The 24,392-nt window shown below is 38.2% G+C and overlaps 1 protein-coding gene across 2 annotated transcripts in view; it reads right to left on the reverse strand.

Moving 5' to 3' along the window:
• LOC121303632 (BMP/retinoic acid-inducible neural-specific protein 1) overlaps positions 1 to 24,392 on the reverse strand; it is a 121,188-nt gene that overhangs the window by 49,290 nt on the left and 47,506 nt on the right. For both annotated transcript variants that reach the window (XM_041234435.1, XM_041234436.1), the window contains 3 exons: positions 18,310 to 18,500; positions 13,309 to 13,478; positions 3,358 to 3,463 (listed from right to left, as the gene is read on the reverse strand). In XM_041234435.1, the coding sequence (XP_041090369.1) occupies positions 3,358 to 3,463; positions 13,309 to 13,478; positions 18,310 to 18,500 (467 nt within the window). The remainder of the gene's footprint in view (positions 1 to 3,357; positions 3,464 to 13,308; positions 13,479 to 18,309; positions 18,501 to 24,392) is intronic.

Below are 24,392 nucleotides of genomic sequence, written 5' to 3' on the forward strand. Positions count from 1 at the left end.
TTCACCGCTTTAAGCAGGGGTTTATTATTATTATTATTATTATTATTATTATTATTATTATTATTATTATATTATTATTATTATTATTATTATTATTTATTACTAGAATGACAGTTTGTTTATTACTGATAATGACATTATTCAAACATCCTCCTACAGTGCTTGTTTATTTATTTATTTATTTATTTATTTATTTATTTATTTATTTGGTCCTGCAGTTAAGAATGGAAATCTTATTTGTGCGTATGGAAATGCGTTGCCAGACAAAATGAAAGTACAAAGTATTTATTTTAAAAAATGCTTTTTCTTCTAAATTATGACATTTCTTGAATTTCTGGCAGATGTGACAGGGGCATTGGAATCAGGTTTCTCACGAGTGGCAGCTGCAGACCGGGTTTTCTGTAGTAATTACTATCGCGGATTCAGTTTTTCTTCTTGCAACAGCTACCAACGCCACCCAGGGGACATTAATAATGCTGATGATGTCATCAAAAAGAGGCAGATTTTCATTCTTGAGCGACTGTATACCCATTCATAAAGAGCTTTGTGACAGTCGACCTTTTGCTCAAGATCATTTTATGGATAGCAATATGGACGACTTTCGTTAGTTTTAAACAAAACTCTTTTATTACGGCAATCGGCAAGTACTTTTATGAATAGGGCCCCATGTTTGGCCTATGTTTGGGATGTTAAAATAAACACACTGTTTTGACTATAATGTAAAACTGACTGTGCTGTCTGACGTTACATCTGCATTTACTGTATTTAAAAATAAATAAATAAAGTAAACCCATCAGGATGCATGGAAATGATTGTGTTTGGTAGTGCTTTCTGTACTTCGAATTTTGTTTAACACAGAACAGTTTCGTAGTGTGCGACACTACAATAGTTTTATACACATGTTAATACAGAGGTTAAAGAGACCACTCCAGTGGTTCTAGGAATATATGTATGTATGGTAGTTCTAGTGTTAAAATTATAACTACAGTGAGCCTGGTTATCACTGGGCCTAAATTTTGGTCTGTTGGCAATTTACATCAAATTGCTCACTCTACAGTAAATATACTATTTGCTCACTCTACTGTAAATATACTATTTGCTCACTCTGCAGTAAATATACTGTTTGACGCTGACGATTTACAGTAAGTGCAAAAAAAAAAAAAAAAGTGATGTTTGCTTTCAGTGACCTATGACTTAAATAAACTGGAATTAATCAAACAAAACACTCAATCATTAACACATACTGACGATTATTAATGTGCCTTTATAAGTTTCATTCCTTCCTACACAGTGCATTTGATATCGCCATGCTTGATCTAGTTTGCGGCAAAACTGCCAATAAATTAAACTCACTGGCAATAGAACCCCAAGGACAAAGACAGAACAACACCCTAAGAGGCTATGCACACACAGAGATGCTAGTTACAATCAATACTAACTAACTGGCACTCCAGTGTATGTCTCTGTGTCACAGTACAGGGACTGTCAAGCACCAAAGAGGTGTGTTTAATAAACACAACACTTTATTCAATGTCACTTTTATAAAAAACAGCATTTATTAAGCGAGGGACATGAGATTCTGACAGACATGTATTCATTTTTTTACAACAAATCACTCCCTTTTGTGTCATTTTAACAGTTTTGAGCTTTCCTTTCACTGAAAGGAAACCTCATTTCAGTGTAGTAGAGTGACTTCGTCTGGAGGAAGCGACAGCTATGTAAAAAGCAAAATTGCAATTAGTATGCACTCTTCTTTACTAGTGTTTTCTATCAGGACAGAGTGGAATCAGCTGTTCAGTTAAAATCTGTACATTAAGCAATTGCCATCTGCATAGTTGAGGCTTATGTCAATGAAGCACGCACCAATAATGAATAGAAGGTATTGTATCTTACAGGACTTGAAAAAAAATCATAATTGTGTTTTTTGTCCTGATTGTTATGAGAAGGCTGCAATTGGTAAGAAGGTCTGACAAAGGTATTCTATTTATTGTCACTATGTCCACCTTTCAACATGCGTGACACCCTGTGCCAGGGTATATAGACCCCACACGACTCAGCCAGGGTAAGTGAAACCCGGCTTGAACACAGTGTTTATGTACCGTGTTGTTTACTGGTTAATTCTTAGTTTAACAAGTGCCCAGTCTTCCCCCAGTAGTGTCTTGTGGCAGGTCTACTGTCTGCTTAGGCAAGCAGAAAAGCCATTCTTAGAGTGCATGTCCAATGTAATATAATGACCGTCAATTGTGACACTTGTGTGTTTTTTATTAGAAGCTGCAGCCAGTCTAAAAGCAACCTCTTTTTTCCTTATTATCAGTGTTTCTGTAGCACTTGAAAAATTAAATTGCTTTAACAAGCATTTGAGCTTTCTGCAGTCCCCAACCATCCTGACAGCTTGCATTCCTATAGCAAATTGAAACATAATCTTCGGCAAATATGACAGCAGAAATAATTTTTAAAAAAAGCGTTTTGATTTATAACAGAGTAGTGCTCAAGCAGAATATGTTTTATACATTTTACTGACCCTAAATGTAGTGCTTCTGAAGAAGAAACACTGCTGAATCACAAGACACCTGAGTTTAAAATATTCAGGTCTTATCATAACCCTTCCTTGAATTGCAAATTAGTTTAAATGTCACTGTTAAATGGTAATGATAATAACTATGAGAAACTGCCCCTGAACCATTCTTAGCTGGACTGTGTTATTTCAAACCAGTATTTAAAGCAGGTGTGTTTTTTCAGTATTTCAATGTCTTTATAATGACACTTGGAATTTTTCTGTAGGGGTTGTTCGTCACAAAAAACAGTTAGAAAGAAGTATAAAATACTTAACTATGCAAACATGACTGTCAGAGAAAATGATAAGTAAAACTGACAGGCTCTCACCATCGCCAGGGTCTCCTTATACCTTCTACTCTACCTGGGTGGAGAATCGCAAACAATTTTTCCAAGTATTAACCCCTGAATAGCCACAATGAGACAATCGGGTTTACATTTCCCATTTTACACAATGACACTTTTATACTGCCTTGTTTATGTTATCAGATAAGAACTGCACACCATTCTTTGAAAGCTAATGTGGAAGACAAAGCAAGGATTTCTTAGATAATGTAACTCGCCGTCTCAGTTCTTATAGATGTCATTAGCTGACAATCTGCCTGGAAAAGATCATGAAATCCATTTCTAGTAAAACATTACCAGGCGTTTACCAGAACATTACCTTAAATTAGCTTAATTAATTAGTGACAGTGTTATGGCAGGTGCTTCTGCTTTATTTTGAACAGTAAATGCAATATGAAATGGACTTCCACAAGTCAGTGCTCAAGCCCCCTAGCATATGCAATGTATTCCAGTGCTTACCTTGTAAATGAAGCTTGCTCTCAGGGCTTTGCAGGAGCACTGAGCTCACCGAGTCCAGGTTATCATAGCTGCTGCAACCCAGGGGTCCTGTCCGAGTCTCTGTTACCTGCAATAGATCAATGACAGAAGACATATATATCTCAAGAGGTCTACTGAAAAGGCAATTAATATGCAGACTGCAGGACATGTTGCACACCCAGGTCTTCAGACTACAGTGAACTGCAATACAAACACTCAAACGCTCATCCTCGGCTCACCGCTCGCAACCCCCCCACCGACTCGGGGAACGGAGGCTGGAGCACATGTCCTCCGAAATGTGCTCCTGCCAATCTGTCATTTTTCGCACTGTGGATCCACAGCGAGGCCACCAGACCTATAATGCTGGAGGACAACACAGATCTGGCGACTCCACTGCAGAACCACAGACGCCCTATCGACCACAGGGGTCACTGGTGCATGGTGAACCGTGGATTCCCTGCTGACCTAAGCCCTTCTTACCCGGGCGGTGCTTGGCCAATTGTGCGCAACCCCCTGGGAACTCCTGGTCACGGTCGGCTGTGACACAGCCTGTATTCGAACCGGCGATCCCCAGGCTATAGGGTGCATCCTGCACTCCACATGGATCGCCTTTACTGCTACTCGGGAGCCCAGAGTAATTTTTTTAAAGAAACTATCTGTAGCAGCCGTGTATAATCCAGCATACAGATTCAGCAATTCAGAACAAAGTGCACAAACCAGGTCCTTCAGGTTCAGTGTTTTCTACGCAGATCTGGGTCAAATTACAATTGTCAATTACAGTTCAATTACGCATCTTCCCAAGCTTTGTCATTCACATTCCCATGTAGTGTTTTACATTGAGCACACATTCTTCTCATATTTTCAACCAATTCTAGTAACTTCCATTTGTTTGAAAAAAAAAACTATATATAGGGCTTTTAGTTTTCAGTTTTTATTTTTTATTATGTGATGTCCCTTGAAACATATTTTGAGCCGATTCGCTTTCTTAGTCAAACACTAATTACCAAAGGAAGTTGTTTCTTTTTACCCTCATATCTTGATTGAGTTAACAAACGGCGTGCATTGATCTCACCCGATTCTATTTGAACCTGCATTTCATTCTGGCTCTAGTTGCCGTATTCAGCGTATTCATTTCCACTGTGTTAGTTTCTAGTAGAGTGTCGCTAATTTAAACAATCTGGTATTCAGTTATGGCTTAACAACTATTAAGGTTTAAACGAAGGAAGAGAGATGGAAAATAAAAACCGTTAAACATATAGTATGTTTCTGTATTTTTGCCTGTGATTACTGCTTGGTACAATAAACATGTTAATGTGTGTAGCTATTTCTGTTCCTTTTTAATATAATTGTAATCAAAATTGCATCATTGTAACTAATTGGAATTGAACGCAATAGCATTGCAACTGGAACTGCAATCTCAGCAAACAATTCTGCTGTAATTGTAATTCTAATTCTAACTGACCAAGGTCTGCTTCCCAGTTGTATAGCGATCTAAGTAATGATCTGAGAAAGACCGTGGGGAGCAGAACTGTGCACTCCTGGTTTAGAAAAACTAAGGAGGTACAAAAGTCACCTGAGTTGTTCACAGAAACACCAGGGAAGGTATACCTATGGAATCCCTATATAAAAGCTGCATCTCCCTGCTTCCCTCCCTAACCCTCTACTTCCCCACCGACACATTCTTAGCTTGAGTTAATGTAAGTTATGGAAATTTTTCAAGTGCAGCGCAATATAGCAAAAGATTTAAAACAGCAGTTTTTTCCTCTTTCAATTTCCATCACATATAACAAGTTACACACCAACAACTCCAGCAAATTCAACCACAAATAAACTGCTTCCACATTTATTCGCCTTCGGTCAGAATTATACAATGATCCATAACTAGTAAATACTCTATAGTGCTGAATTTAGAAATGCTACAAGAAACGTAATAAATTAAATGACAAATGTTTCGACTAGAAGGCTTTCCCAGTCTAAATGTTTCCCATTGAATTTATAACGTTTATTTTAGTATTTTAAAAATGGTATTACCCTGTGTATTTTTTTTACACTTATTTTAGATTAATGCCACTGTAGTGTCTGAAATATGCAAAGAAGTTTGGGTTTAATAAGAAGGACAGGGGCTTTGATAAGAGTGAATCTGGCTTATTTACCCAGGAGAGCCGCGAGCTTGCTGAATCTCGTTTCTCAATCAGATGAGCTGAATCATCTCATCTATACCAGGTACTTCATTAACTCTAGCCCCTGTCTTGTCTGCTTCAATAGAACTGGAGCCTGTTCTTTCACAAAAATCAGTATGACAAGTAAAACAGCTGATGTTCTGACCTACTCTGCATGATTTTGTCAGAACAATAAAATCAGGCAGATAAAATCAGACAGCCCATGTTGGCTAGTGAAAAGAACAATCATACTGATGCCTTCCTGGTGTGTTAATTAAAGTCAAATCCAAGATCTCATAGATTAAAACACATTTTCCAGCAGACAACCTATTATATTGACCATTTTTTAAATCTCCCCTTAAACCATTTTCTCCCAGTTCATTCTCTTTGACATTTAATTGGAGATTGAAACTTTTATTGTGGCAGAATGATTGCACACTCTGAATGATAATACAATAGTGAGGGGATAATAAAAAGAAGTGATGTACTCTTTAAACTTTTGTTTCTTCATGAGCCTTGTTAACTAGCTGCGTGAGAAGATTGCTGCTGGTTGTCGCAGTGTGTTTTCAGGGAGCGAGTGGGCTCAGCTCGGCAGGGGTAAAAAAGGAGCCTCTTACTTGTTTGGAATAAATGAACAGCCTTCAATCTCTTGAATCGCAAATATAAACCAAAGAGTTATTGTGTGACTGAAGTTTGTGAAGATTATCTGCACCTGTTATTAAAACCTGCTGAAAACACAAGCCCTTGGTAGCCTAGAGGCAGTAACATCAACAGCATCTGTTATTACTGCTGTCAATGTCAGCACAACCTGCAACCCTTTTACAGGTGGCTTTCTAAATAAAAAATGTGCTGAGCATTTGGACAAAAAAAGCTTTGAGAATCTAGCCCAACATGTCACTATCACGTTTCCTTCAAAACATGAGCCAGTCGTATAACGTAGACAGATTACACTGTTTATAAACAGTGGTTTTCTAAAGAGCAATCTACCAGGTGCTCTTAGTAATCCAGTGTCATGTAATGAATTATATCCTACACAGCTAGCTGTATACACAACCCAGTCTTAAGACGAAGGATTACAGGCTGGAAAAGATTTAGTACATCAGATTATTAAAATCTACTTTGAAATGATAGAAAAGCACAGTGGGAGGTCCTGTATGAAAAAAAAAAGCAAGGATTTGGATTAATTCAACAGTAAGCATCTCCGAAATCTCCACAGTGTCAATGGTCTGTGTCTTTTCCTCATTGAAGCACAGTGTCAGGGTTATATATATATATATATATATATATATATATATATATATATATATATATATATATATATATATATATATATATATATATAAACGGTTTCGGCGCAAGGTGCCAACCGTTGGCAACCGTCCCACGGTGTCACCAGAAGCGAGCGTTTAAACACTATGCAAAAAAGCCATGCAGCCAAAAAAAAAGAGCTTGTATACAGAAAGTTTACTTTTCTTAAGGTGGCTGTCATAGAAACTACTGTTATTAAATTATTAAGCAACATTCTCTGTGATGAACTTTTACAGATAGAATGTGGCAAATAATTCTGCAAACCACATTGCTAACTGTTTAAATATCAATATACATCTACAACAAAGACAATAATGTTACATTTTACAGTAAATATAAATCTGAAGATAGAAATACAAACCTTCAAATTTAAAAAAGCCGAATAACAAAAACTAGGAGTGTATAAATCAACCCCAATGTGCTCATGCTGGTGTTTTGGGGAGGGGTTTTTATCATAAAAACTGTTCAGGTTTTGCTCCCCCAGCATTGGGAAGTTGTATCAATCCAACAAGGTGTTCACAAGTTCTAAGCCTCACAAGCGTTCACAGAAACAAGGAAACATGCGCTGCACAACAATAATAACAACAGTCCAACTACAGTTCCAATGGTGCAAACGAAGCTTTATTTGTTGCTTTTAAATAATAATACTGACTATACACAGCAATGTGTAAAGCCAGTAAAACCACAAGGTTCAGTCCTGACATAACAATAGCACACTCTATACACAGACACGATCACGAATCCCAACAGTGAGTGCTCCTTGTGTACGTGGTGAATTATACAGCAACAGTGAAACAGTAGTGCAGTGCAGTCTGGGGGTGATGCTGGCTGAATAGGGACAGATCCCAGATTTGGTCTTCTGTGAATAATAAGGGTGACAATTAATAGATCAACAGATACAACATGACAAAAACTCATTGTTACTTTTGGCTTTTACTGTCCTTTACCGGTCTTTCAAAACCATAAAAGAGGAACATGTCACTTGGCCACATCTCCTGATATACCTGCAGTCCCGCCCCCTTTGGTAGCGAGTGCAATCATGTCTCCTCCAAACCATGACTGACACATCACCTACCACAGTAAGGCACTGACTTCTGGTATTGTGGTTTCGACTTCTGTCTGACTCTGTAATGAACTGTCAACCCATCCAGTCCGGGGCACACTGTTTCTGTTATACCGTGCCCTGACAGGTCGGGAGGGAGATTTTTGACTTGGATTCATTCGTTCTCTTGTCACAGCACATAATCAAAGACAGCTAATATCTTTGAAATGGGTTCATGTTTATCATTGATTATCAATGAGGAACTCGAATGGCCATTTACAAGCAATTGTCTTTCTCAGGGCAGAAATCCCTTTAATGGTTCGGATAAGTGTTTAGAGCCATTATTCTGCTTGTACAGACAGCCTGCCTATGAATGTGCTATTCAGATAAATAGCCCCATTGGGCCAGCATTATAAGACTAAAAATATATAATTTCCTTAGTGTGTCTGCCATTTGTCATCATGGTAATCTCATTTATTTGAATAATGTGTTGGGCACAGGAAGATACAGAATGGGATCTGGTCATTTTTAATTGCCTACTTGAAAGTGATTAAAAAACAATAGATCTCAGAAAGCCTTGTTGTACAGCAGCCCTGGCCAGGAGACAGCAGCATCTGCTAAAGAGGAGGGTTAATACACTCGCCAACTTCGGGGACAAAAGAACAAAAAGAAATACAAAAAATGAATCACTTATGATAACAGCGTGAAGTCATCATGGCCTGAATAAGTCCTTGTGAAACATAAGTAAGATCCTGCCCTTATTACCAGCTCTCTGTCAAAGTTGGTTCTGCTGTCTGTGACTGAAAACAACAGAGATGCAGCTTTTACACATTACAGAATAGATGTCAGGGGTGTTTCACAGGCAGATTAAGGGCAGTTCTTTAAATAACAGTACAACAGGTACTGCTGGAAGGTCCAGGACTACTTTAGGACGCAGATGCAGCTTTTCAATTTGAATGATTCCATCTGAAACTGGGGCCTGGTTGCAGCAGAAAAGGACGAATATTGATTGATCTGTGACTCTAAATCACATAAGTGACTGTGACAGAAATATAATGAGTTCTGGTTGTAAATCTCCCTCCCAACCTGTGAGGGCGCTAAGTAGCGAAAGAGAAAAGTCTTTGGACAGGCTTGCTGGAGAGTTCATTTCCAGGGTCGGGAAGTCGGTCAGCCTGGAAGAAGGAGAGACTCTGTTGCAGGAATGTATTGACCCGGAAGGTAACCGAGGTAGCACCTGCAGGCAATAGAGACAGCTGCAATCGTTCACTATGGGGTCATGAGTGATAGCATAAAGGGGCCGGAGAATTGTAAATCTTTTCCTTCACTTTGGTTACGAAATATAACCCGGAAGGACCCGTGCAGTAAATAGTACAATACCGTGAGTGTTTGTTTTGTTGGTCTTGTCTATAATTTTTACTTGTGTGTTCACAGACGGCTAACACGTTCCAGAGCTATCGCTAAGGGCCAGCAGTAAAACCTGGAACAGAACTCCACTTTTGTCACTCTATAAACCATCACCCACCACGAGCACTACAGTGCACACCCAGGACTGGTGACCGTGTTTGTATACTGTGGCAGAGATACCTGTGTTTATTGTTTAGAGCTGCAAATCCCTGTTACTGTCCTCTGTGTTTTACGCATCGCTGTGTATAACCGGAGTTTATTATTTGGTCGCCAGACCAGGATTACAAACAATAAAATCCACTTTTCCATACCGGATTACAAATATGTCTGTTTCTTTCCTGCACTGCATCACCTCTGCACCTGTTAATAATCAGCAGCCACTTTGCCACAGTGACCCACCCACAGAGTCTATACACAAATGATGATTAGGGGTGGTTCTCCTAAAATGTTTGGTCCTTTGGATCAATCCTTCCCTTCAGTCCATTAAATTGTGAATGCTTAATTTGTGTTCCCATTTCAAAGAGCTGTTGAAACTGAAGCCAGGTCCTAGCCTCACTTGCAGTCAGTCTCACAGTTTTGATGCAGCCCTTTCTGAATGCATATCCAGGCATCTGCTGTATGTTGGGTTTATGCCAACAACCAACTTCACTGAATATCTAATTGTTTCTTGCTGCCCTCTGTAGAGAACAACCAGCCCTTTCTCTCTGTTCCATGAGCAGAAGGCTTGAACTTGCGTTGCCTGCTGACTAGCTGACTATCTCAGGGATTGGATGGATGACAGGGGCAGTTAATGGGAAGGTTTGGAAGTCAATGGGAAGCGGACCTGGAATAGCTAAAGATGATGATGATGCACAGGATATAACACTTGTAATCTAAGATACTTAGGGGTCTTCTCTCAAATTGGATTTTGATGTAAGTTAATATGTTGTGTGTAGGGTGTCTCTTACTGTAAAGAGATGTCATCTCGTGTAGTTTGTGCTTGAGACAACATACACACAAAGTATGAACTTACTATAAATCACAAAAAAACAGATTGTACTCAGGGATTTCAATTCATCTTAACAATTGTTTGTTTTTGTTTTTTTTGTGTAGAATGTTGCTAAATGTTATATTCAAAGGTTGACATCAGTACACATTTTTTTATAAATCCTTAATGGCTATTGGTTGATTTCACATGCATGATTTATAAAGTAAATCTGGTTTGTGAGTTTAATATAAAAGTGTACTTTTAGTGCTAAAGACTATCTTTACAAAGTGTTTTTTTCTTAATTCCATTTTCAATCAGTAAATAATTTTGATATTCATGTAACTCTTCAAGATCCATCTAGAAAGGTTTCATGAATACCAAACGATATTCAATCCATCAAAAGAATAAATAAATAGAAAAATAAAACTGACCGTGGCCCATGGTATAAATTTCATCTCTCTTAGACTCTTGCAGATAAAAAAAGGCTTGAGCGGTTTTCTATTTAGCAAGGAGGTCTCATCACAAATAAGGACTGGGATCCTATTCGGTGCTTCTGAAGCCCCTCTGCACAGAGATTGCTTTTATTTAAATGTCTATTTTGAGAATTCGCTTTCTGATGAACACAGAGACCATAGCACAGCTGCAAGACGAAACGTACACAGAGTCAACTTGAAGCTGCCATGCCCCACAATCATATTCAGTTCTATATCTTCGTATGATTCCTGGGTGACGGTTTACGACAGAAACAGGACGCAGTTTTCTTTCCAGTTTTTTTTTTTCTCTGTTTTTTGGCTATTGTTTTTTAAATCATATAAAAAGCTCTTCCTTGGTAGGGGTTGAAGATCCCAGTTACCTTATCGAATGCATTCCTTATTATTCTGTACAGCTGGTACAACACAGTGTAACATCAACCTTTCCCACCATGCATTACTATTAAGCATTGCATAGTGCTGCATTTAGAGATACTAAAAGAAACTATTTTCTACTCAGTAACCTTCCCTTTGCAGCAATCCCCAAATGGATGCAAGAAATACATCCGTAGGAAATACCACAAAAACCTAATGTGTTGTTTCCTACATCCACTGAGGGCAGTGTTGCAGGGGGACAGGCTAATGGTTACACTGATGTACTTTGATTGAGAGCTGTGTTCAGGCCACAGGGGTGCTTTCAGCTTTTTAAAAAAGTCACTAAGAAGAATAATAATGATGAGATTTCATACCTGTACCAAGTTGCTGAAAATTATAATTTTTTAAAATACATTTTTAGGTGCACACCTTTAATGCCTGTAGGAATTAGTTGCATGTGCATTTAAAGCAACCTGTTTGGTGCCAGACAAAACATTTGAGATAAGAAAAGCACACTGGAGGAGTTATAATACTATGAAGGTTAACAGAAACGGCAAATAGATACTGCAGTAATGAATGATTGCTTGGACGCATGAGTAGTTATATAACATTTTATGCACCTAGATTAAAAATGTTGTCATTGTACAAAAAAAAAAAAAACATATTCTGCAAAAACATTATAAATACCAGAACGAAAGTGCTGGTGCCGGAAAAAGATGATGTTTCTAAGACTAGGATTAATCTCCCAGAATGACAACGCAGCAAAACATACGCACAATGCTTTAAAGATGTTGAGCCCCAATAACTGTCCTGAAAACTGTTCTTTAGTCAACCAAGAATAAAAACTGCAGCATGGATTCAGACAACAAGAAGCATTACTGCCTTGGGTATAACCTCAAAAAAAGAACATCTCTTTATTGTGATTAACTGTATTAGTTTGCTGCAACCTTTTCTGCTCCGCAATGCTGGGGGCTTTAGAATGGAGAATCAGTTTGATAAATATGGTCAGGTCTGTGCTACATTCATTTATTGAGTGCTTCTGGGGATTGGTTCTAGCGCATTTGTGCTGCTCATTTCCTTGACTCTATTTCAGACTAGAAGTGAAATGTGCTGAAGTGTCTTGGGAGGCATTGCATGTTGTGCAGAAGAGCTGGGATATGAGAAACTTTCACAGGCCATACAAAACCACTAATTCAATTCCTATGTTGGCTGAATAGTGTTTTGGTGTATGACTTCAAAAATCTGTGAATCCTAAAGCCATTTCAACTGGAGACGTTTACATTGTAATATGGTATTATACAATTTTTTACTACTGAAGTTATACACCAGAATAATGCAGAATGGCATTAGCAGCACTATCTAATAGCATCCTTCACGTGGTAACCAGAAAGCAGTACAACATAAAAATAAATAAATACAAACAAAAAAGCGAAAGTATAAACTACTTTCCCTATGCCAGTGGTCCACACAAAGCTTTGCCCACAGGCCCATTTGCACTTGCAATACCAGAGTATGGTGCTCATGACAGCAGCTGTCATAATCTGGAACACTGCTATGCTGATGTACTGAGAGGGGAACACAACTCATTACAGTATGTGCTAAATCCATCACATATGTATTTAAATGTCCATCACATTTGTAGTTAAATGTTACAGGAGAAATGATCATAACCTTGACCCTGTGACAAATACAGGCCTGTGGTCAAGAAATGTTGAGCATCTTTGGAGAGCATTTAGACCATTGAAGAGCATTTAGGGCAGGCTTATGGCACTGTTAGCAACAATGAATAGAGCAAGAAATGTAAAGTAGTTTTTTTATAGAATAAAAAAGCACATGCACAAAAAAGAACTAGTTTTAGTTAACCACACATCTCCTCATTCTGAATGGATGCAGAGCACTGAAAAATGAAAAAATAAAAATACAATGACTGCTAAAGTGATTCTGCTTGGTCTTTTACTAGCAAAGCATTAGTACTTTATGGGTTGACTCTGAGATCAATTGTACCGTACAAGATACAGTGCATTACATCAGAAACAAGTCAGTGAGCAAATTTGCTGTCTAGGCTTCCTTTCTGAGGAGCTGAATCAACAGCCATGTCATTTTTGGTTTCATTCCATTGCACTTGATTTTCCATTGCCGAGAGCTCAATCGCAAAAGGGTACATTGATCTGCCAGTCACAATTACTAAGAAAGTAAATTGAAAAGAACCTTGATGGCGTTGGATGAAATCTGAATCTCATGGAGCCGTCTCATCGTCCCGTCTCGGTCTATGAAGTAGGACGATGCCAGCTGGTGAAGGGACTCCACGCTCTGCGTTGCGTTCACCATCTTTCTGTCCAGTTTGCTCTTGTCCATATACATGGTCAGCGCCTCCTCACCTAGGAAAAGTAAAAACACATTCATAACCCTGTGTTTGTACTTATCAGCCCACAGCCAGTCAGGCGAGTAATTGAGGGATCCTCACACAGATAAGAAACGATATGAATCAAATGTGACACTATGTTAGTAAATATAGACACTAAGGGCCCTATTTAACAACATTCGCAAACCCCTAAGGCCATCGCAAAACACTTTTGTGAATAGTTAGTGCACCAAAATCAGGAGCACGTGTTGCAAACAGACTTTGCCCACCTATGTGATTTAGCAAACGTGTTTTAGTGCCCACCCAGCAAGTCAGTGTTAACGCTGGACACGGGCTGAACTTTAGAGGGGTGTCCTCATTTACATACAAATGTAGCAAACCATCAACAGTGTTAGCCTTTGCGTTTCAATTGACATGTGAAATCCAGGTATAAACTGGGTGCAAATTACACAGGTGACTATAAATACCAGTGAAACTACCAGGGAAGCAGGCAAAGCAAAGAGAGAAAAAAAGAGAAATATGGAGTGCACATTGGATTAATGTGATCCTTTGTAATGTGATATTTTGGAATGTGATATTTTGTGCTGTGATTTTGTAACAATTGTAAGTCGCCCTGGATAAGGGCATCTGCTAAGAAATAAATAATTATTACGGTTTTCATGTTTCGAAGGTGAGCTATACATGCGTAACTGAAGGAAAAAACCTGATTCTACATTTTTTGCCCCTCCCTCTGTCACTCAGTCACTCCCTCAGCAAGTGAAACAGAATTATTTTTTTCATGTAACTTATAAGCAAAATTAGAAATCTTTGTTTTCGTTTCAATACCCTCCATTCTCTATCACAGATGCACAGGGAATGATTAAAGGGAATGTTAAACCCTTATTGGTTGTAACCTTACTCCCCCCACTTTGATTGGCTCGGCACTTTATTCGCTATTTGATGTGCGTTAGCCCACGCATGAGACCCGACTTCTAAATCACGTTTTCATGCGCCATCGCAGCGGTTCGCCAACGCTGTTATTTTTGCCCTAGTGATAGTGGCTGCGCACATCGGGCCCATTGTGAGTAAAATGTGTTTTGGGTGAGTAAAATGCAACATTACCTTGAAGGCATGAGTTCTTTCAATACTTTCAATACATACTTTAGTGCTAACTTATGGGGTATGCATTAACTACAGCTCTACATTTCAACTGTAATGTTACATTAAACTACTGTACAAAAACTTGGTCTTACAATAAAAACAACAATTATTCTCATTTGCTCACCAGGAACAATATGACTGTGAAGGAAATAAACAGAACATATATTTTTTTATTCCAACAATTCCAAAGACCTGCATAATATAGTATATATTTATAAAGAAACAATAATATTGCGTTCCTTACTGAACGCCTTGCTATAGCAATATAAAGCATCCCGACTCTCTCCAAACAGAGAATATTGTATTTATTGTATAGACTGAATTCAGATGACAGAGAGGTACATTGATAGGTTAGGTTGCAGCAGCAAGCGGGACTGTGCAGCGATGCGACAAAATTAATAAAACCTATACTTTTGATAAGTATCTTTCACACCACAGGCGATGTGACAGCACCAGGCCGGCACTGGAGCGTCGCAGAATAAATAAGATTGAATCCTGTTATTTGTGATTTGTCAGGCGTCAGCTGGGGCATTGAGCAATCAGAGAGCAGCTTCAATACCCGCGGTCCTCCAGGTCAGTGAAGCAATTTCCAAAAAATCATACTTTTACTTTAGAGAAATACCCAGAGCTTTACGACAAAGTCATCACAATTACAAAGATACAGATATTAAGAAATTGCATGGCGTCTGGTGTGTGGCAGCCTTAAGAAGAGCAGAAGATCAAAAATCCAGTCGCTTATTCACCAGTCAGAAACACACATTGTAAGTGGATGGATTTATTATTATTATTTATTATTGAAAACCTGATTATTGGTCACGTGTTTCTGGCAATTCCCAGGCAGGCTATAATTACCTGTAGCTGTCTCATCATTTCTATGCTCTATTCTCTAGCTACTACATGCAGTATATTCACAATTGACAGCTGATATGCTGACAACCAACAAAGTACAAGAAGCCTGGTAACATGCCAGCTCAAGCTGTGTAGCAAAATTACAACGTGTATCTTTAAATCTAAACACATTATATTTAAATACAATGTGTAAGTCATCTTATTGCAATATGTAAAACTCCCAGAACACAGCTTCTCTGTAGTTCTGCTCACACAAGTTTGCAGGTCTTCCATAATACATTATTGATACAATACACAGAGACTCGAAGTAAATAAGATCCTTCTGCTAAACTATGTTAGATCTTTACATTCCTTTCCTTGCCCTTTTCAACCAGGCTGTACTTCTCATTTATATCTTTAACAAATGATCATTTGAACCACTAAAATCCTGCCTGCTGGATACAGTGCAACAATCGAGTTAAATCACTCAACCAAGCTTTTCACAGTACTTACTTAGTGCACTCTGCACTCTTGCCCCAAGCTAAAGTAATTCCCAAGACTGCAAGCCACATTGGGCAAGGCTGTGAGTAGTGTTCAGAGTCCCCTGCGCTCTTTGAAGCAGGTGAGATCATGCGACCACTCTACTGTACCATCTGACTGTAATCTGCTGGGTTTCATCTTTTTTTTTCAATTATACATCTATCACTCAGTGGTGTGCAACATATTTTATAGGTGTACAGGCTAATTACTTCAAGAGTCATTGATTACACCAAGTCACATGAATATTTATGACTCTTAATTACTGTCAACTTGAATTAAATTACCAGGCAATCTACATTGATGTACTGTAACACACGGACAGACAGAACGATATCAATAAAAAGACTTCCAGGGAAGGTGCAATGATGCCAGCTGGCTTGCTTGGAACCAGCAGTAATTGTAGATTCACACTTAAGGCTTAATCTACAATGGTAAATATGCATTTAAACAAACGAAGGAATGCTCTCTTTCCAGCAGACACATCCATATTTATATAGCCTGTATTTTATATATAGTTTCAGATGTAATTTAATACTTTCTTACCATGTTTGCTATCATTGTCTTTACCTGGCTTTGAGCTGCTAGGAGTAGAATCCTAAGTGTTGAGTGAAAAAACCACATGACAATGTGATTTATGGAATATGTGGGGCTGGAATCCTTGATCTCAGATTCTACTGCATTGCAAATGCTTTAAGAGTTCAAAGACACGCAAAGCAATGTGTAATCAAACCTTAAAATTAACTTCTCTAATGCAACAGACATCAAATGCAGTCATTTTCTGATTCCTTTTTAGAAATGAAAATTCATGGTTTAATAGAATGTGCTTTTCTCTCAAAACTGGACATGTGAAACCTGCATGACAAGCAAGATTATTGTATGTTTAATTAGCCTTTTAATGCATAGTGGTATAGAAAGGGTTGCCAAAGCAATGAATCTGATCCGAGTTTAATAAAACCAAGTCATTTTAGAGGTAAACGTAACACTGGTACTTCAATAGCTACCCTTCATCTTCCCCTGACACAAACACACGCCTATGACAGCACATTAAAATCCTGGCTTAATTCTATATATCTCATCCCCTGGACTCCATGGACAGTTACACATGCTTGTTGCCCTGCGTCCAAAACCAAAAGAAACACAGCCATAAGAACAGCATATGATGTTTACAGCCAAAATGATTGCTCGGTCCATGGTATCAACATACTGAGTGCAGAGCATGTGTCACAGCATTTTAAAATAGTTTCCTCTAACGTATCATCCTTAGGGGCACAGACTGGACAGAATAAGGTGAGGAACCACTTTCTTTTTCTACTTTAACTGGACGGGCTCTGAATCACCGCTTCTCTGTGTGAGTTTCAGGTGGCTATTATTCCGTAGTTAGTGGATCGAGTTGCATGCTGTCAGGAAATAATACATGCTTTTCTTGATGTTGTTTTTAGCGTCAGCATACTTCTACGTAAACTAGTCTATTTTCAAATAATGTCTTCAAACCAAATTCAGAGATCTGCACATGCCAAGGTTTCTGTTTTAAATATATACCTGTATATATTTCATAAGCATACATGAGTGTATTAAGTTTAAACATCTTGCAGGCAGTATATATTACTGTTTATTAAATAATCGTCTCATTCGAAGCCAGCTGCCACTGTTTGTTTTCCCCCCACATGGTTGATGATTCCTTGACAGCATTATATGAAACTTACCCTCTGGTACCTAGTGATATGAACCTTCTCTGGTTTAAGTGTCATGTTATACAATATTGTGTCTACTAATTGTAAGCATGTATTTAACAAGAGGAAGAGGGCACTTTTTAGAATAGGAGTTTTATACAGAAAGCATGTGTTTTCCTTTACGTTTTTCTTCATCATTTGTGATGTTTTACAAGTTTAGTGTTTTCTGCAATTTATCCAGCTTTCACAGATCTATACAATGTATTTATTGTGCTTTTCATAGGTCTGTACAATGCATTAATTGTGCTTTTCACAGGTCTATACTATGCATTTACTATGCTTTTCACAGGTCTATACAATGCATATATTGTGCTTTTCCAGCATGGTTTTTACAATGTTTAGAAGAGCACTATATTTTCCTAATATTTTATTTCTAGGTTTAATATCCTATTGTATGTGTCCCCCACAAGGTCCCTTGTTTTTTTAAGGTAGAGGACACATTTTTAGATCAAGGTGGTTTTTAGCAATGGATTGCACATAGTATTGTGGCCACTTGCCAATCTAGAATATGTATAGCCTGTGCTTGGTGGGACAGTATAATGCTGGAGAACTGTATTGTACAGTTCAGTTTCTGAAGTGGGAGTGAGCTCAGTGCACTTAGATAGTTACCTCCAAGCGTGGCGGATATCAGTATATGGGTCCCGTACTTCTTGATGATGGTGTCGATGAACTGCTGCGTGGAGGGCCTCCTTCCCAGCAGCCGAATGCTCTTTTGGAACTCTGGCATTAAAGGGGCAGGATTGCGGAGTAAATCCCTCCTTTCAATGGCAGTGTTCCTCACCTTCCAACGGGCAAACTCTCTGCAGGGAGAGAAGGAAAACCAAAAGCAATAAGAAGAGAAACTCCCATCAGGTTTCACTTCCGATGATGCTGCACAATAAAAGTGACACTTTAATGAAGATAGATTTAAGATAAGCTGTGCTTTCAAGAGACACATGGTAATGGCCAGATGTATGAAACCACAGTGATGGATGGTTACAAACCAGCCTTTGACAGGTACACAATTACACAATTGGTGATAGAGGGAGAGATTGGTCTGCAAATTCTGGTGGCAAGATGCTGTATTGAATAAAAAATGAAATGTCAACAGGAGAAAGGATAGACAAGGATATGAAAAAAAAAAAAACATTCTGTTCATTAGCAATATCAACTAAATTCCAGTTGGTGCTTCTATGGCTAGAAACACGATTGAAAAGCCCAATAGCATATATAAATAACACTGATCACAAAGCAGCTTTAAACCCTTAAATGCCAAAAAGCCAGTGCATCCATTCATACATTTTACACTTCTCCATATAAACAGCTAGCAGGACATTCGATTACTGGGCATGGATAGCCATGTAATTGCATTGTAATAACCAGGTAATTAATGGTTCCTCTCTTACTTGGTAACTGCTGTGCCATTACATGTAAATGGTCTTGTGAACAACATTTAGTTACCTGCTGTAATTGCATCGCAACACCACTGCCCACGGTTCTTACTATATAAGAATAAGCAACATTGTAGTTAACCAGTTAATATGATGTTATTACATAGTTATGCATGCCTGTAATCTACCAAATGTTTAATGACAAAATGAATGCAAGACGAGGGTTCAAATACAAGCCAACTAAGACATGAAGGCATGCAGAAATGACCCAAAGCACTGAAACACTGAACAATGCACTGGGGCATATGCATTCTCAATTTTTTGTCCATTCATTGTATAAAAATCACCACTCTTGTGTCTGTTGCTTAAATGTATGTAGCTAAAGATAAGAAATGTTGGCTTTTCTGTACAAAAAAATAGTTATTGCAAAGTAGAAATAAAAATGGAATTTGACCTCAGTAGTGCACACTTGTGGTGCTTGAAGTTCATGAAGTTTTTCCAAACAACTCCTAGATTCCATTTAGCAAAGAAACACCTGGTTAGACTCTGGACAGTTTGCTTGAATAATTAAGGACATGGTTGGAACAAGGTCCTAGACTGGAATGGCTTGAAGGAGCCATAAGTGAGTAGTGCTGGCTTACATATTCAAAACCCATTGAATTGTAATCAAAATCCTAGAACAATCAAAAGCTTCCTTCTAATATGAGTTCCTATCCTGGCTGGACACTAAACCAAAAAAGAGGATGGTGATAGCTTGCGGGCTCTCATTTCTGAGCTTACATATAAAAAGCAATTCATTTCAATGATATACAAAATCATAAAAACTATAGTCCCTTTAAGAAACAAGCTTCCCCGACTTGTTCCTTTATCACGTGAACTTCAAAAAGGCTGGCTGAAAAAAAGGATCTTGTTTCTATTTTGTACAGCCTGTGTACAGCAGTCATACAACACAGGTGAATCCATCATCCACAGAGTTTCTTTTGTTTTTTTAATGGGTTGAGTATATCTTAATTACTGTACTTCAAGGGGCCAGGAGCACATGCACACTATGCACGTTGCTTTTTTTTTTTTTTGTTAGTTTTTTGCATTACTACAAACCTCAAGGTACACTACAGCATATAATGAGGCATATTAAGGCTGTGCATGAAAGGCATTAACTAAGGCATGGTGGCAGGTGGATGGTTTTGCAGCTCCATCCAGCAGTATTTGGAACTAGTGTTTGTTTTTCTCTTGGCTTACAGTTCTCTTCTGAGGTTTCACATTAGATTCAGTTTCCTCAGAGAGTAAATTGCTTCAAAGACAATTAAATGGGGTGGTAACTTTTCTTGTACCTGTTTCTGATGTTTCCACACATTCTGAGTGCTTCTGAGGTGTGAGACCCCAATGCTGCAGTCGACTCTGAACAAGATTTAAGCTCAGTTCATTGCAGGCATGCTAACAGGGGATCCTACCTTTCCTCATTCAAAACAGTCAAATGACATTGTGACCTCCAATATAAAACATGGCAACTGTATTGGAAGTTACTGAATAATACATGATGCCATAAGACATCTAAAATACAACAAATAGTTTATACTACTGCATGGGATCACTCCCTGTGCTACACCCACACTTTTTTTCCATTAAGTTTACCCAATAAAGTTACCAAATGAGATGAACTTGTACCTTAAGTAGTCTTAAAATTGTAACTGGTATTTTTTTTTTTCATAAAGAACAAAGATTACGATTTAGAGAAAATAATCTTCAGAATCAGCCCGTAGTCTGATTGCAGTTCGACCACTAGAGTGAATCTGACTTACTGCACAGAAACCGATTGAATCTATCCTGCTGTATATCAAAATGCATGCTGCTAGATACAAAAAGAGGAGCACTGATTGTCTTGGCTAAATGTCACCTGTCCTGTAAACACTCAAGAGGAAAAAACGCTTTTGTTATAAAACTGCTTACTATCAATCATGGAAATCAAAGTATGAACGCCTCAAACAGTTTTCTTCGATTGTGAGCATGAGATGCTATACATAAAAATCAGTTAACCACAGCAAAATTGCCACTTTGGGCTTTAAACCTCGCCTATTACTTTAGGAAGACTGGAAGTTCAGTGAGCAAGCCATCAAGACAGATAGTGTTTCCTCAACCATGTGCTGTGTTGCTGACTTACTCTCTCTGATTTTGTTTGGCATGTCACCAAGGAAGAATATAGAATTCAACATGTGTCATCCTCGAGGGTTTACCATGAAAGCCTGAGAGAAATGGAATGCATTCTCACTTACAACACTGTGATATTAACCTGTTAGCTGCTTCCTTCTAAACATAAGATAAGATCCATGTCTACATCTCTCTATCTATCTAATCTAAATCTATAGGGGCCAATCCACTCTAGAATGATTCTCGCTTTCAGTTGATGGTATGTGTTCAGCTCTGGTTGGTGCTGATTGAAAATCTGTTTGACCTACTTTCTTTATCCTGCGCTTGTTCCAAAAAAAAAAAAAAAAATTCCACAGATTGACGGACAGCATGTGAGAAGAAAATCACATCCAAAAAACTATCCAGCAGCAGAGTTTCACCTGTTTCACCAAGCAAACTGAATCAAAACATTACAGCAGGTCAGCCAGTATCTTTGTCATAAGGAGTTAGGAGTCTTTTCAGAAGCAGCCCAGAGGCAGACTCAATGGCAAATAATGAGACTGATATTGGACACACATACTAGGGCATTAAACATGGAAGAGATGTAGTATTATGTATCTTTAGATGATATAAAGCATCCCTTTAATTTTCTGGCCAATGCACTAACTTTAACTGCAAAGTCCCTGTTGAATTGTGAACAAAGTGATCTATCTATTTATGAAGTGCCCCTCTGTAACATAGGAACAGCCTGTACAGTTTCTTGGCAGCTGCAGTTCTGAGTTCTGAGTTTGGATGAACTGGTTTCTGTGTGCTGTGTTTCATCAATTAGAAAGGCCAGCAGAAAAACAATGGGCCTGATTCACCAAGCCATGTGGGCATGCAGAAATGGATTCCCTAAACATTTATTTTCTGTACACAACCACTCAGTTTAGCACATCTAATGATATTATGCTGTGTAAACAGTGTATAGAGCAATGCTTAAGTGGTGTAAAGATACATTTAAACTGATGGAAGCCTGGCCTGTTCACTTTAAGTTTTAAACTGTCGTTATGGTCAAACGTTTCGCATCCTATAGAACTAACTTATTTTGCTTCATAAAGTCGAATGAAACCTCCAAAATAATATAACGTTAACATATTGCATTGCATTGCACTTTGTAGTTTTCCTAATAAGTAACAAAAAAAATTAACATTTAGAAATCTAACATGAAATATAGACTTTAGCAATGTCACTTTGTAGTTTATTTTTACTACATGATGCTAAATAAAAGATCTAAATTATGTTCATACAGCTTTTTCTTTTTTATTTATGTCTCAATCTTATAATTCTAGGTGATGCAAAAGTTTTGACCATAGCTGTATATGACGCTGAAGATAATCTGGGTTAACCCTATGTTGAATACTTCAAAACTAAAACATCAAACCTAATCAAAAATCATCAAAGTATTCAAGCCCATCTTACTGTTAACACTTTAAAGACTGCAAAAAAAAACATTGTCTGGAAAACTTGTCCATATACTGGACGAAGTGCAGTAAAGGGTACACATTACACTGTACATGTTCCCATTCTTTATAAATGCATCAGACATGGTGTCAGACTGGATTTTAGTATCATGATTAATGGAAATAGTTATAACTAGAATCTATCAATATAAAAATATATATTTTATTTCGAATGGTAGTTCCCGAGTACAATCTTCATTTTTGTGATTTACAATGTAACGTACTGCACAAGTATTTTCAAAGTGTTTCTTCCAGGCTGTTAATTTTACTAAACTTGAACCAAACAATGAAGTAACATAACCCAAGCTCTTTTGTAACATGGGCCTTGCTTTCTCTCCTTTCTAGAAACAGAAGTTAAAGACTAGAGGAAACACTCTGAAAACATGGTTGTATGTTTCCAGTGTTGCAGTGCACTGTGATGTAGTCCTACTACTGTATCTGTTTGTGTCATACAGAACTCAGTCCTAGTCAACGAAGGCTATGCACACACATACAGGCTAAATGCGTTTCACCTTTTGCTCTTAATAGTGTTTGTATACAAACACATAGTGTTCGGTTATAAAGGGCAGCAATAACTGCACTAGTTAATTCTTTTCAGAGCAAGTATCGCGTGTGTGTTATTAATTCACAGTGGGCTAGTTATTGTGTTCCCACCTCTGATTTACAAAAAAAGGGACACCAGAGTCATTTCTTACAAAAAAAAAAAACAAAAAAAAAAAACATATACTTTGATTACATTTAATGGGAAGTCTTACAATCCAAGCAAAACCAGAACAGGTGGCAACCCCAGTTAGTTATTGCGCACTAACTGTGTATGTGTGTGTGTGTGTGTGTGTGTGTGTGTGTGTGTGTGTCTGTACTACAACCACACCAACACAACCGCAGTTGGTACACGGTGGATTTCTGCACACTGGTTTTGCAACTTAAATAAAACAATATGGGACAACTCGTATATCCAAACGCCACAGTGCGACCGCAACTCGTTTTCCCACTGATACGTCTCATCTGTGTGTTTCGGCACTCCGAGAAAGGTCTCAATAAATGACAAAGACGCATATACGACTCCTTAGACATGCAAACATTTTTTATCCAGTCATTTGGAAACCATTCTGGTCAAAAGATCGCCAAAATGTTTCGATCTACCATCATGGCACTGCAGATCGTTGCCGCTGTATTTAGCAGTGCAGAAAAAGCAAAAGGGCGTTTCCCCTGGTTTTGCAGAAGAGCATAGCTGTACTTGACGAGCTCTCGATCGATTACCTACAGTACTTTCTTCCAAAAGCATAAACAAAAACACAGCCTTCATGTTCTCCCAAGAAACCTCGCGATCAGCATGTGATGAAGGCCCGAGTTCAGTGGTTTGTTTAAACAGGGAGTGCACTCACTTCAGTAATGAATTTGTGGGTGTACAACAAACAACCGCAATGAGTGCTGTTTGTAAATACGGTTTTCGAGCCCACTGCAGTGTGTCTGTGTGTGTACGTAGTCTAAGTGTCTTCTAGACTTCTAGAATAAGGATCTTTTGTGAAAAGGCAATTCCAGCTAATACTATGCCTGTTTTTGGCTTCTAATGAAGGTCTCCAATTTATCTAACAGCGCCTCTTCATTTCAAATTTCACATGAGAATTTGTCTCTGTCCTTAAAAGAAGTTTTTTAAATAGTACTAAATAAAAAATAAAAATAAAACAAAACAAAC

The sequence above is a fragment of the Polyodon spathula genome, chromosome 34 (assembly GCF_017654505.1).
Source record: "Polyodon spathula isolate WHYD16114869_AA chromosome 34, ASM1765450v1, whole genome shotgun sequence".
Lineage (NCBI taxonomy): Eukaryota > Metazoa > Chordata > Actinopteri > Acipenseriformes > Polyodontidae > Polyodon > Polyodon spathula.